This window comes from Haliaeetus albicilla, chromosome 4 (assembly GCF_947461875.1).
Source record: "Haliaeetus albicilla chromosome 4, bHalAlb1.1, whole genome shotgun sequence".
In the NCBI taxonomy this organism is placed as follows: Eukaryota; Metazoa; Chordata; class Aves; order Accipitriformes; family Accipitridae; genus Haliaeetus; species Haliaeetus albicilla.
The window spans coordinates 21737139-21751909 of record NC_091486.1 but is presented as its reverse complement, the minus strand read 5'-3'; the positions used below and the strand labels follow the sequence as shown (position 1 = coordinate 21751909).

Below are 14771 nucleotides of genomic sequence, written 5' to 3'. Positions count from 1 at the left end.
TGACATCAATATAAAAAAGGTATGCTTCTAAAACCACAGAATGAGAGGATACTGAAAACCTTTACAGCCAGCTATACTGTTTTTCCACGTAAGCAAATTCTTGGGACTTGCTTGTTAGCCACCAATGAGGAGTTTCTAATTCAATGCACGTTAGACACTGAGCATGATGATTCTGCATGTATCAATAGTAGTGCCCTGAGTAACTTCATGAGTTCATGCAGCAGCTCCATGCAGTGGGGTACTCAACCATCAAATACCAGAGCTGTCCTGAGTGTGTCCCAGAAGGCTCAGAGCATTTAGAGGAATGAGAACTGAGCATTCATGAGTTTAGAAAGAGAAAAAGAGGACTGAAAATAGTACTAGATACATGACATTCCCCGATTTGGATGATGGAACCAGTTTATTCTTGCTACTTACTATCCACAGATAGGCTATAGTACATCTTCTATTCAAGTGGATTTCTGAAAAAGGTGAATTGGCATCAGAGTGAATAACCATTGGTCTTTTCCTGAGGAATTTTTAAGAATCTTTCTGGAAGCACCACATTACTAGAAGCTATCATTTGTGGATACTGATATGGAAAAATGCAAATGCAGCTGGAAAGTGGGCTTGTTGGTTATTCTTTATCAATTGCTTCAGTGAATTTCTGAAAATGTTCATTTTATATGCTTACATATTTTTATGTTGCATTCTCCTACAGCTTTCAGAACATGGTTTAGTGGACATAGTTGATGGTTGGACTTGATGATCTTGCAGGTCTTTTCCAACCTAAATAATTCCGTGATTCCATGATTCTATGAACTTACAATGAAAACACTGAGAGGTGAATACTGAACCTAGTATAAAACCAGTTTATGAGCAATTGTATTCCACATGCTTGCTCAGTTGCTAATGCAGAAATAAAATTTGATAGCACCTTCCCTGAAACTTTTCCTTCAAATTGTTCTGAAAAGCATTATTAAAAAAAAAGTAAAAAACTTTGATAGAAAAGTGTAAGTATCAAAATTAAAAGATAAATATTTTCAGATTAACATGTAGATAAAATATGTCTTAAAAGGTTAGCTTAAAAGTGTGTAAATTATCCACAAACTGACAGGAATAATAGACTGCTTTAAGGTAGTAAATTGAATAATATTTTTTAATATTCTATACACAGCTTTTTAAACTTTGCTTTTCTCAAGGAAGTAGCTTTAAGATAAATGAGAACTATGCTACTGTCACTGCAGATCATAGGTCATGGCCAGCAAAAATACTTGTTTCTCATACCTGCTTTAGGTTTTCAGTGTTACAGAAGCTGAAATGTTACTTCAGAACAAGTAGAGCACCACTTAAACATAACAAGAAATTTTGAGGATCATCTTGGCCAATAAGGGAAAACCAAATATTCTTACATGTTACTTCTTTGGCACCTTCCTGACACTGGGGATGAGAAGTGTGTAATGGAGTAGTGCCATGTGTGATGCATTTGTTAGGAAAGCTGACTCTGAGCGCTCCCCGCTAGAAGAATCAGCTTCACCTACCAATTCAGTGCGAGGTGGGTTTGCCTCCTTGTACTAAATGGCATTATTGACGGTTTTCATGTTGCACGGACAACACAACCGTTCTAAAGTACCGTTATTTAGCAATGGTTGGTTGTTTCTGGTGTCTAGAAACAATGACTGAGGATGCTTTCACCTCCAGGGGAAAACCTGAATTTTACTAGTCTTTGCAACTCTGTAATTCCCTAGGAGGAAAGAAAGAGGGAAAAAAAAAAGGGGGGGGGGGGAGAACTTCTGTATTTGATTTTACCCCATTGCTATTTCATCTCTACAGAGAATCTTCACATAACTTGAAGTGCTCAGCATTGAGACACTTTATTAAACATATGGAGTGTGAGCCACTTCGTCGTATGTCCAGCCAAAAAAAGCAAGAAAACGAATTCTCAAAGCTTTCCGTCCAGCATTCAGGCAGTGACTGCCTGACGGCTGTAAGCCCTCCTGAGGGAGAGCCGGCGAGACCACTCGTCCCCGCCGACAGGGGGCGCCGCACCCCCAGCCGGCACCGCCCGTCAAGGTGCGTTCAAACCCCTCCCCCTCCGCCTCCCACCCAATGGTACGGGACCTCCCGTCCAGGTGGTCCCGCCCCCATCTCCCGAGAGCCCAATAGGCCGCCAAACACGTTCCGGCGTTTTCCCCAAGTTTTTCTTCCCGTGTCTCTCCCGCCTCCTTTCCCTCCAAACCAATGGCAGCGGGCGCTCCTGCTAGCCAGCCAATGGCAGCGTGCGGCCAGGCTGTCCCTCGCCCTTCCGGAGGGCCCCCTCAGCGGCGCTGGGTAGCAACGATGGACGCCGAGGTGCAACAGGTGGGCGCCGCCGCCGGGCGCCGTCCCGTCCCGTCCCGTCCCGGGCCTCTCCGCGGGCGTGGGGCTGCGCAGGGGCTGGGGCCGGCGGGTGGGAGGGCGGCGAGCCGCAGGAGAGGGCGGTGGAGCCTCGGGCAGGAGGGCGAGCGGCCGGAGGAGGCCGGTCCGGGACGGTCGGCGCGGTCTCCTGCCGTCCCGGGGTGAAGCGTTTGCACGAGTGAACCGAGGCCGCCTCTCCCGCAGGCCCTGCTCAATTATTACTGCCAAGAAGGCTACTTCCACCACGTCCGGGCTGCGGCGGATGAGGCGCTGGGGCGTGTGGGCAGCGATCCGGTGTTCCTTTTCTACCGGGCCTACGGCGCCCTGAGGACAGGTAACGTGGGGCTGGGGAGCTGGTTGTTGAGCACTGTCCCTCCGCCACCCTCCCAAAACGCTGGTCTTCCTTGCGTCACCAAATGCAGTCTTTAGTCTACTACACGGAAAGAAAGCAGTGTTATGGAGACTGAATGTTTTTCATGTTGAAAAGGTTACTACTGTTTCATGATCTATCACTGCCCCCCACCCCCCAGTTTGAATGAAATTGATCTAGAGGACATGGTGCTGAAGTTAGAAATAATGAGTATCTCTCCTTTTTTTTTTTTTAAATGGTTACATGAATGTCAGTCAGGTAAACAGGTTCCTCGGAGGGAGTTTGAGCCCTGCCCAAATGCCAGTTGCATTGTATCACAAAGATAAATTTGCTTGTTCCGGCTAATATCTCTTCCCTTCAGTACAGCTGCATCTAACTTCGTTGTATTCATCTGCCTCAGAGGAGCTGACAGCTAATACCTATTGGGAAGATCTTTGTGTACATTAAACTGTTTTGAGGAGTTTATTTAGCTAAATCCATATTTCAAGTCTGTCACAGAATACTAACAAGTAACCCAAAGTGGAGGAGGGCTGTGGCAGGGGGCTAGGAAGGATTCAAAAGATTTTGAGGTGGTCGGTCTGTTTCCAAACTCCCTGACTTTGTTTGTTTGTTTTACAATCATACATTCCTGTTTTTCAAGTTATTTTCTCTTCTATTGATGTTCAAAAGATTCGCACAAACAAGGGAAAAATCCTGGCTATATAAAGAAACAGGAACAAAAAGAGCTGCTCAATGCCCTGTATAAAACAAATAATAAAGATGATTTTCATCTTTATGGCAGTTGGCAGAACTAGCACATAACTCCTTTCAAGTTCTCTGCATTGAGGTGCTTTTTTCTTTCTTGTGTCTTTTTGAAAGACTTGCACAAACAAGTGAAAATGCATGTGTGAATAATGAAGGAAGTTATGAAGAAAGTGTTTTCAAAAACAAAGAAGAAAAAATAGAGGGAAAACTTTAAGTCAGATTGAGGTTTGATGCTGTTATTCTCTGTCTTGAAAAATGTTATAGCCTATTCTGCACTTGTTTTCACTAGGTGACATCCAAGAGGGTATTCGTCAATTGGAGTCTATTAAAAACAAACAGGAGGTGTCACTTTGTACAATGATGGCTCTCATTTATGCCCATAAAAAGAGCCCTAATCCAGGTATGCTCATTAAGACAATACTGCTTCATGTTTTAGAGAGCTGTGTGTGAAGATTTGAGAGTTGTAGACTAATTCTGCCTAATTTAAAAAGGTATACTCCAGCTTTGCATTCGACATAGTATCTAGTCGTGAACTGAGTGACACTTACCAAGATTGTAAACAAAAATACCAAAACACAGAACTGTGAAGAGTAAGACTGAACAGTAAAATAAAACACCAAAAAAACCCCAAACTAACTTATCTACCATGATGGAAAAATCTTTTATGGAAAAAAAATAATTAATTAAGCTTCTCGTGATTGTGATTCATTCTTGTCTGATATTGGTACTTTTGAGCAGAACTGCAACTTAAGAAGTCATTAAAGCTGTGCTGTTTCTATCTTTCAAGTTACCCTGACCTTACAAAGGGGGAAGAGAATCTTGTGAATGTTGGTATTCCTTTCTCCAATCTAAAAACTGGGTTATTTTGCTTAGAATTATATTCTCATAAACACAGTTGGTTTATCAGGTAATCTGAGTTGTCATTAAACTATTGCCCTGGTATCTTCCTGACTGTGCAGATTTATAACTGTTACTGACAATTTTGTTAAGCAGTATGATGTGAAACAGCTCTGACTAATGACATCACTCTTATTTGGGTCCCTAAAGATTAATATTGTAGGGCAGCAAAATTATCATGCATTTCAAGACTCTGAGAAAGTCATGGCAGTAAGAGTCAGACATTTGATTTTAATGGCTCCTAAAAAAGGACCAGAAATGAATGTGGGTAAAAAAATATTTGGCAGTAAGTCCCACGCAACAAATGAAATTATTATTTGGGATTAACCTGATGAGAGCAACTGACAATAACAATGAGGATGTAAGAAAATGAACTTTAGAGTTAAGAAACACATCACGCATTTTCCAGGGATTCTGGAGCTAAACTGTCTTGTGTTCAGCATTTTAGGCTGCTCTACAGTTAACTGTTTACTTATTTGGCAGACAGTGAAATAAAAGTGAACCTTATTGTCAAGTTTCCATTTATCTGGCAGAAGTCTTAGCTACAAATCTAAGGTTTAATAAATAGCAGGGTTCTTGCACAAATGACTGTGTTGATGGGAGCCATCTTCTGTCTTTTACATCTGTACCTGGTTAATATTTTCAACTGGGAGGCATTGCCTGTGTGTTTATCAACATATAATACAGAAAACAAGGTTTGCTTTGGAACCCCTGGGTTATGTGCTGCTCTTTTGTAATACTTTGAGATGTTATCAACAAAAGCTCTGATCAAAACCTTTTCAGATCGAGATGCTATTCTAGAGTTGGATGCAAAAATGAAGGAGCAACGTAAAACGGCAGGACAGCAGGCTCTGTATTTTGCTGGGCTATTTTTGTGGCATCTTGGTCGTGAGGACAAAGCCCGTGAATATGTTGATAGAATGATCAAAATTTCTGGTGGTGGTAAAGAGGTAACTTTTTTTCCTATGTAAAATAGTAATAGGACCATGTATGCTGTGAAGCTAGACTTACTGCACCAATGCTATTTGGAGGTTTCCTTTAAGTGTTTTGTGTTCTAATTCTTTCTTAATGTCATAAATTCATTTGACAGGGCCAAGTAGAATTCAGCATAATGATTTTTTTTGTCCGCTAAGTATTCATTTTCACTTAATACATGAGAGGTCTGCATTGACCAATGGAAATAACATGTAGTTATGCCAATTTTTCTACTTGATACTGAGTATCATAATTCCCCGCAAAAAACTAAGCGTGGTAGTCTCACTAGAGGGAGACATCTGTTTTGAATCTGAAGACTCAAAAATAGCCAGAGGATCAGGGATTTAAGTTTTCAGCAGTTGTTATAGAGTTTTACTGAATGTAATTTATTTTAAAATCTGTGTAAGTGTTGTATGTAGCAATGTCTTCTGCATTTATATACAGACATCAAATTTCACTAGAATCTTTAATCTCTAAAGAGGTTTGTGAAAACTTGCTGTTTTTTGTTTTTTTAAAGAAGGTATCAGCTTCAATTCAAGGAGAGAAAGAACAAAAAAAAGTTGGGGGTTTTTTTTGTAGTTAGACACCTTCAAGGCAGAGCTGTTAAAATTGAAGGCATAATTGTTCTCTTATGACACTAGTATTAAACACAAATGTTTCTGAATTGTTCCTCTGTGTGGTTCAGTACATTGCTGAATTTGTAATCTACAGTTTTATGGTTTATATTTACATGAGTTAGAAATCTGCAACTATTCTAAACACTAATTTCTGAAATTACATTATGAATTTAAGTAATGCCTTAGCTTTTGAACTATCACTGATTATTTATTAAAATTTCTAGTTATTTTTAATTACTGGCTAATTTTTACTAATGAAATAATTAAAGGACATCACAAAGCATTAATATGTTAATTTCTAAAAAGAATAGGGATATGCCATTTTGGTAAAATAACAGTATTTATGCCTTTGCTTATTGAAACCGTAGTAGTTGGGTTTTGTTTGCTTGTTTTTGTTTTTAAGAGACAGTATTTGGGAATGTTGCTTAGTGGGAAATATTTCCAGCTGAAATATTTAATGGACTTGCAATAAATTTTTTTTTTTTCCAGAGGGACATACACATACATAAAAATGTACATTAGCATTTAAATATATAGAAAACAAATAGTTTTCCTTTTTTGTAAGTTCACTTATGCTTATCCCTTTTCCTAGTTTGACAATACAAAGTTATGTGTACTTCATTTTTTTCAGAGGTTGGTTAGGGGTGCTTAAACTTAGTGAAATATGATTTGCTTAGTATATGCAGTTCCTTTTGATAAGATACTTTATGTACTCCTTATATAGAAGTAAAACATCTCCCTTCTTTTAAAATGCATGAGTGTATGGATTTCAGCCAATTTCTGTTGCATAACAAAACCATGACCTGGATTGTTAGCAATTACAAAATACGGCTCTTCTACTAACCTTTGAGTTTTAAATACATTACTCACTTCTTTAATTCTATGTTACAAAAGAGCTAGTGATGTTTTATAATCTAAATTTTTGTTCTGATGGCAATTATAATTTGTTTAAATAATCTAGCACTTCAAAATAGTTTTGATTTACTTAAGCTATAATTAAATGTCTGGAGCACATAACAGAAATAAAATTAATTAATTACAAGTAGTAATTCCTTCAATGAAAAGACACATTTCACTTTTTAAAAGTTCTAAGTACTATATTTTTTTCTTTTTTTTATAATACTGTTGGAGATTTGGGAAATGTCAGATCTTTGCCTTTTGTACGTAGTTTTTTCTTTTAATGGGAAAGCAGAATAAAAACCCAATTTTCTTTCATTTTTCAGCACCCCGTATGTTTCTTAGTGTCTCATATAAAATCTTAAGAACATATTCTGCAGAAATGTTTGCAGAAGATATTCTTAATGTCTTATGCGATCACTTCTGCGAGGTTTTGTTCTGTCTGCTGAGCATGTTAGACTAGTTAAGTACTATTGTTGTTTGGGGTTTTTTTTAATCCTGTAAGTAAATATACTATTTGATCAATTTAATGCTGAAATTAATTACTAATGTTTTAGCTTATGCTGTAGACTGGTTATAATTTCAAATATACATTTTAAATAGTTAAAAACAGATACTTTAAGTCTTATTTTATTTTTAGGTTATTTTTACTTACTACTCTATCTAGTATACTTTTACTACCTAGTTAGTGAAGAATTCCAATTTATATTTTGTTTACAGGGGTTGATTTTGAAAGCATGGCTTGATCTCACCTGTGGGAAGGAAACTCACATCAAAAAAGCTGTGAAATACTTTGATGAAGCACTGCAGGAGGGCCATGATGTTTTTGCTCTGCTTGGTAAAGTAAGTTTACTTCATGATTTTAACATTTCCTAAATGTCATATTAGTCTCGTAGAGTAATTAGAGAGATGCTGAGAAGAGTTATCTGTAAGTGAGCTTGTCCAAGGAGTAGAAATATAGCTTAGTCATACTTTTTTTGTTCAGTGGAAAAGACTAGGTTTTAGCAGAAATGAAGTTTGAATTGATGTATTAAATTGTTTAAGGAATATAGAATAGTTATCATACAAATTGATTACTAGCACAATAAAAATATACTGACACTTCTGTTTCCTGTGGTAGACAGCCCATTTGAAATTGTAGTTAATTTTAATGAGTAGCCAAGGTTCATAAGACTTCTCACTTTCTTTGTAGGTTAAGACGAAGGGGCATGCCTGGGTTGCAGTAATGGTACACTGTGTCTGTTACTATATACATAATTATGAATTTCTGGGGCATTCTTCTTGTATTATTACATTTCTCTTATTAGTATAAAACATTGCTGCAGTGGAATACTGCTTCACTAAATAAAATTTCCACTTTGTTTTGTTTTGGTTTTTTTTTAATGAACTGGAACTGGTAACTGTGTCATTCTGCACATCTGTGTTTTTTTTAAGTATATTAAAATGATGCACTTTTTTCTTTTTGGAATAAAATTAACTACCAGATGAAACTTTAGGGTCTGTTAGACACAATGTAAAAAAGAAAGGTATAGATTAAATACAGTCAATCTAAATGTATATCGAGCTTATGATTTTACTATAGACACAAGAAAAACTGTTTTTATTCATGTATTTATATGTAAGAAATGAGGCTTCAAATTACCTGAAAATGTAAAAGTATGTGTAATCTCTTCCTTTTCTCACGGGACACCTGTCCACATTACAGAATTGCTGTGTGCCATGGCAAAAAAAGTAGTAGTTTAACACTGTAGTGTGATCATCTATGAACATTAGCACTCTCTTTTTAAATTGTCATTAGTCCGTTTCAAGTGTTCGTTTTGATTGTATTTCATTAAGGGAGTGGCATGAATTATTTTCTTTACACATTTTTCTGTTTCAGAGTATACTACTTGTTTATATCACAGACATTGTTAATCATTCTATTAATGTTTGTTTAATATTCTAAAGCTAAATGCAGAAAAAAATTGTTCAATGAAAATAAGAAGACTAAAGTTCAGGAGAGTGTGCATAATGGTATTTGGTTGGCTGTATGAGGATTGTTGTGTTCAGTTACCAGTCTATCTCAAATTTAGTTACTGAATTAGATTTTACAGACAGCTATCTTGCTATGGCTTAAGAAATTAACTCTCAAACTCTTGTGCACCATTTCTGTCTGAAAAATATGAAATGACTGTATCCACACAGTCACCTGGCATATGGTAAGTAAATTTTAAGTGTCAAAGCAAAATAGAAGATTTAAGCCCTAAATTGATTTCTACTCAAATTCATTTAAAACTATGATACTTGATACTTCTGAAGTAGTTTTGTATTTGAAGTACCCTGTAAATTGCTTTACAATTAAAAAATTGATAATTCTGGCAACAACAACAATGACCTACCGAGTGTGGGTTTTTAGATGGTACGTACTGCAGGGCTTGAAAAAATGTTTAATCTGTGGGTTGTGCTCAATATCCTAAAATTGTGAGATGCTTTATACAAAGTTATGTGAAACCTAATAAGACAATTTTTACTCTTCAGCTACATCTGTCTGTTTCTTGCTTGTAACTGACTAGTAACTAGTAAATGCTGCAATTACCTTTGTTACAGAGTGCTTACCACACACTGGGTTTTACATGTTATCTTTTGCTATTTAATTGTTGCAGTATCTCTAGTTGTGATTGATACTGAAGTAAAGCTATTACTTAATGAAAGATTTACTTTTCTCACTAGCTCTTTTTCCTGGTTTCTGTATGAAAGAACTGAATCTTCTCACCTATGTGAGTGTACAGCCTTTTGATGCAACTTTTCTTCCTTCCATTAGGCACAGTATTTTGAGGTCCGACAGAATTATTCAGGAGCTCTGGAAACTGTGAACCAGATAATTGCAAACTTTCCAAACTTTGTTCCTGCTTTCATAAAGAAAATGAAGCTACAACTAGCCTTGCAGGACTGGGAGCAGGCAGTTGAAACGGCACAGAGGTTGAGTATGAAGTAGCACACCTCTAATTTTGTTCTTGCCATGTTTACCCTGTAAGAACACTTTGAAACAAAAGTAGATAGGTTTCCATTCATTTTTAATGAATTTGAATTAGTTAAATCAGTTGGGGTTTTTTAAAATAAATTTGAACTAAATTAAGTTTTATTAGAACCCAGCCTTGCAATTCTGTGAGGATACTACATCAATACATGAATCCATTTTGGAATGAAGAGGACCTTTTTTCGAGATAGGCATGAAGTAACAAAGCTGTGCTTACAATTGAGAGCTGTTACTTAAAGTGACTGTGCAATACAAGTTATTTTATTCCCCTTTTAGGATGAAACAGATGATTGAGCAAAGGTTTTGTTTTGATTTCTTTACATTCACCTTGTGTTGGCTTTAGACTATTGCAGAAAGATGCCCTCAATTTAGAAGCCATAAGAATGGAGGCCCTGCATTATTTGTGCAGGGAGGGAAATATATCTGAGGTGAGTCTTTTTATTAGCAGACTGTTGAGCATAACACAGCCGTTGTAGAGACTAGATGCCACATGCACTATCTTCTTTATTTCTTCTCCTTGTGTACTTTGTCTGGTCCTGTGCTATGTTACTTATCTGCAGGAAGAGGTATATTCACCTATTCTGACTCAAATGGCTGCTGTAGCTTGTTGTTGGGGTGTTTTCTGGATGCCAAGGGAAACACAAGTTTTTAACTCCATCTTTCCAGAGAACAGGAATCAAGCCAAACAGAAGTCTCCTCGGGACAGTTAATTGAATGATGTTAATTTGAATCATCAAAGCAATCTTTTATTGTTTAAATGCTCGTTTGATAAATTCATAAGTTATTGTAAGCCTTCCATTAATTTTAAGTATTTTATTAATTGAAATAAGGGAAATAATGAGGTCTTGTACTGATAAATTTTTGGAAGGGGGTCATAGTCACTTAACAACAGTCTGCGATGTTAGTTAGTATAACCTATGCTTTGTTCACCCTTTTTTGACAATTACTGGGTGTTTTTTTAGCTCTAAGAATTCTCTTTAACTTTTCCTTCTACTCCCAAGATCCTTTACTGCACAGGGCTATGTGCATGTGTTTTGTACATATAGTGCTTGTGCCATTTTTCAGGAAATTTTAAAATATTATCTAAATTGTCACGAAAAACTGTTAAAATATTTTAAAATATCTTTTTCTCATTATGCAAGGATGCTGGTATAATATAACTGGAAATATAGCAAAAATAAAGTGTTTTCAGTGTTTTGTAGCTTTTTTTTTTTAAGTTCTAGAGGAAAAGATATTTTAGGTTGTTTAACACATTTTTAGTTATTGCATTTTAGTCATTAGTGTATTCATAATCAAATTTAAGTCTTACTTATGCACAATCATAGGAAATATGGAGAAACAGTAACAATTGCAGACTCCAATTCAATAAAGCCATCCAGGAATGAAAGTTGCTGTACATGGTAGGGTGTAAACAAAAGATTCTGGGGTAAAATGTTACATGTGACTAAGACCCATGTGTAGGAAAAAATTAAAAAGCCTGATGAATTTTAAACACAATTCAGGTGTTTACATCTAAAATCATATTTAGAAAACCCATGTACCTTATTGTAACCCCAGAAATGTCTAAAATACCTTTGGTGGGTTGAGAAACTGTGATTTTTTTTTTAAGAGTCTGAGCATCTGGAAGTGCTTTGGTTTTGAGCATGTGTGTCTGTATCACACTGAAGACTGAACAAGATTCACAGATCGGATTCCTCAGACTATCTTGCTTTATGGGACTCTTCTGTTATATCAGATTCGGCTCAAATCTTTCACTTTTTTTTAGAGCATGTATAGAGGACATATGATCTACTTTATTGCCACTTTACTATTCCAAAGAATTTTTCTAGGAATTCCAAAATAAATCTGACTCCTAGCCCTCAAAACTTCTGAGTTTAGGTTTCAAGATATTACTGCATAATAAGATATGTGACTAGTCTTTAGTGAAAACTGTTCAATTGTCCTAATCTGTTCATTCTATCTATTACTTATTATGTTACTCCTTTTTCTCCAAGGCTTCAGCAAGACTGGGAGACCTAATTAAAGCACTGGACAGGTTAGAACCACGTAATTCGCAGCTCTTCTGTAAAATGGCTTTAGCTTTCAGTAGAACAGTAAGTATGCTTTTTTCTTAAGCAGCGTACAACTATGTATCTATCCTGGGTTTTGTTTTATTTTCTGGTAGACAGATGCTAAATGTCTACTAAAAAGTAGAAGATCGCAGACAATTGAAATAGATTACATTGTGTAGCCTTTGGTAACTACATTTTTAACATTTTGCATTCAGTATGAATTACAATACTTAAGCCATCTCATTCCAAAAATGTTTTTACTGCTTGCTTTTAAATGAGAAACTTCTTAATGTAGGAAAGTGACAAGGTTAATCACATAGCCTTGAAACTGAAGGTTTATTTAATCTTTGTATTTATCAGTTGTTTTGAATGCTTCCTTAAAACGATTCTATCGAGTATTCCTTATTGTATGGTATTGTGTATTTATGTTTGAATCCAGCACACTTTAATGCCTCAATTTTTATAGAACTATTACAGATTATATTAGTTGTATATGAGAGGTTGTCTCAACTGCTACAGCAATATTCAGTGTGGTTTTTTAAATGAATCTGAAAAATAAGAAAAACTCAAGGTTTAAAGATTATTCTAACCATTAGTGTGGCCGGAACCAGCTCATCCTTCAACATACACAAACCTTAGTTGAAAAAGCATCTGATTTGGCATCGGACAATGCAGAATTTGCTACTGAACTTGGCTACCAAATGATTTTACAAGGTAAAGAGAAAGAAGCTTTAAAATGGTACAAGACTGCGATGGCACTTGATGAAACGAGTGTTTCTGCACTAACTGGTAAGGTCTTACACTTTCGTTTGGTTTTTATGGTCTTAAGACAGATGATGCTTTTTGATCAAGTTTTCCTACTACTGCTCCTAGGAAAATCTAGAACTATTAGAACAGGAACATTGGGCAGTATTTACTGCTTCCTGTTATGATATCTTTCTTGTAGCAACAGTTTCTTCTCACTGGATATGTCTTTGGGTCTTCCTTTTGAAAAGTGAAACTTTTTAAAATTAGAACTCTCAAAGTAATGGTGAGGACAGAGATGTGATTGTATTTTTTTAATTATTTATTTCTGTAGTGCCTAGGAACTAGAGAACTCTTAGGCACTACAAAAATGAAAAAATTCAAGGAAAGTTGATAGAACAAGCTGTCAATGGCTACATACGTGTCTAAATTAGATTGAAAAACATAATGAAGTCAAAACATCTGACGCTTTTGATGTACATGTTATGTTCTTTGAAAAAAAGGTAACTTTTGATAAAGTCCAGTTGCTGTCAAGAAAATGGAGAGTAAATATGGCGTACTTGCTTCACAGATTTTCCCCTGCATTTTCTCTTCTTGACTATGCCATTGCCTTCTAATCTGGAACTTCAAACAGTACGAAAAATTTAGAGGGTAGGAGTGGTTTGTGTGTGTGGTTGGGGGTGTGGGGGGGTTGTTTTAATTTCATCTTGCTTCTTGTACTTCTTCTGAATTTAGAAGCCAAACTTTATGGTGCTTCTACTTAGTCTGGAACCAGTTGAAGATTTACAGTTTTAAACTTTCTGATATAAGGGATGAGATCTTTCCATGAAACTGCTTTATATCATTGCATATATTAATGTATCAATCGTGTATCATCTATCCTAGGTATTTCTAAGTACATAAAATCGGCATTACCATAAGTCTTGATCTATTCTTTCTTCTTGTATCACCACTTTATGAAGGGGTTGAGAAGATAAAAAGTTAATTCTGGAAAACAAAGCATGTGCTTGATTAGGAAGACGAATCTGCAATAAAGTGTTTTAATATGTTGCAGGAATTATCCGTTGTCAGCTAATGCAAGGGCAATTAGAAGATGCAGAGCAGCAGTTGGAGTTTCTTAATGAAATTCAGCAGTCCATTGGGAAATCTGGGGTAGGAAGCATCTTCCTTCACTAAAATACTTTGATTACAATCTGAATTGTGGTCTACTAGCTACTTCATGTTTTGTATTTCAGTCACTTGAGCAGAGCATTCTTAATGGAGTACCATTAAATCTAAATTTCAGTTTTTCTTCCTAACATTCTAAGCTAATGTGTTGCCTAGCTTTGCAACACAAGGCTGTTTGCTTGCAGAGCAAAAACATCATTGCCTTCCTGTGGTGCATTATCTCTGAACATAAGTTTGAAGTGTCAGGAAGGGAGGGATATTAATTATTTTCAGGATTTTGTGCTCAGAAAAATTTAGAGCTTGTGCAAATTAAAGGAATACATTGATACAATCATCATCAGTGTCATTTACAGTGAACATACTAAATGTCTTATAGTATCCTTAAATATAAAGAAGAAATGGCTAACGTTAATAATTATTTAGTATTGTATGAGTAACAGATTAATGTATCTGGAATACGGAGGGTGTTTTATTTGTTTTTTTTTCCTGTAGGAATTATCTTTCTTGCGTGCAGTCCTAGCTATGAAAAAACATAAGAGACAAGAAGAAGTTATTGCCTTATTGAATGATGTTCTGGATACTCACTTTTCGTCTTTGCATGGCTTTCCTCTTGGTGTAGAATACTTTGAAAAACTAAACCCTGATTTCTTGCTAGAAATCATTAGGGAATATCTTAATTTTTGCCCAGCACAGGTAAGCAGCTGTAGATCACATCTGTCTGAAAATGGAAATTATTCTTTGATTTCATTTTGAGATCAGTTAATCATGAAGCAAAAATTTAGAATATTTTCCCTCTTAAGATGTGAATTTATTTGAAGTGTAAGTGTGTTTTAAGATATTATACCACTAATTAATCAAAATAACTATGAAAAACTATTGTAAAGTGAGCAAGTTGCAATAATGACATCTGAGGAAAC

General features: G+C 36.1%; 1 protein-coding gene across 4 annotated transcripts in view; it reads left to right on the top strand.

The window, feature by feature from the left end:
• The first annotated feature begins 2229 nt into the window (after positions 1–2229).
• Positions 2230–14771, top strand: part of TTC21B (tetratricopeptide repeat domain 21B) — a 44277-nt gene continuing 31735 nt past the window's right edge. For 3 of the 4 annotated variants that reach the window (XM_069781293.1, XM_069781294.1, XM_069781292.1), the window contains exons 1-11: positions 2230–2340; positions 2581–2710; positions 3780–3890; positions 5171–5337; positions 7597–7719; positions 9677–9834; positions 10236–10320; positions 11887–11985; positions 12540–12732; positions 13742–13839; positions 14347–14547. In XM_069781293.1, the coding sequence (XP_069637394.1) occupies positions 2251–2340; positions 2581–2710; positions 3780–3890; positions 5171–5337; positions 7597–7719; positions 9677–9834; positions 10236–10320; positions 11887–11985; positions 12540–12732; positions 13742–13839; positions 14347–14547 (1455 nt within the window). In that variant the 5' untranslated portion in view covers positions 2230–2250. The remainder of the gene's footprint in view (positions 2341–2580; positions 2711–3779; positions 3891–5170; positions 5338–7596; positions 7720–9676; positions 9835–10235; positions 10321–11886; positions 11986–12539; positions 12733–13741; positions 13840–14346; positions 14548–14771) is intronic. The other variant, XM_069781295.1, reaches the window with a different exon arrangement.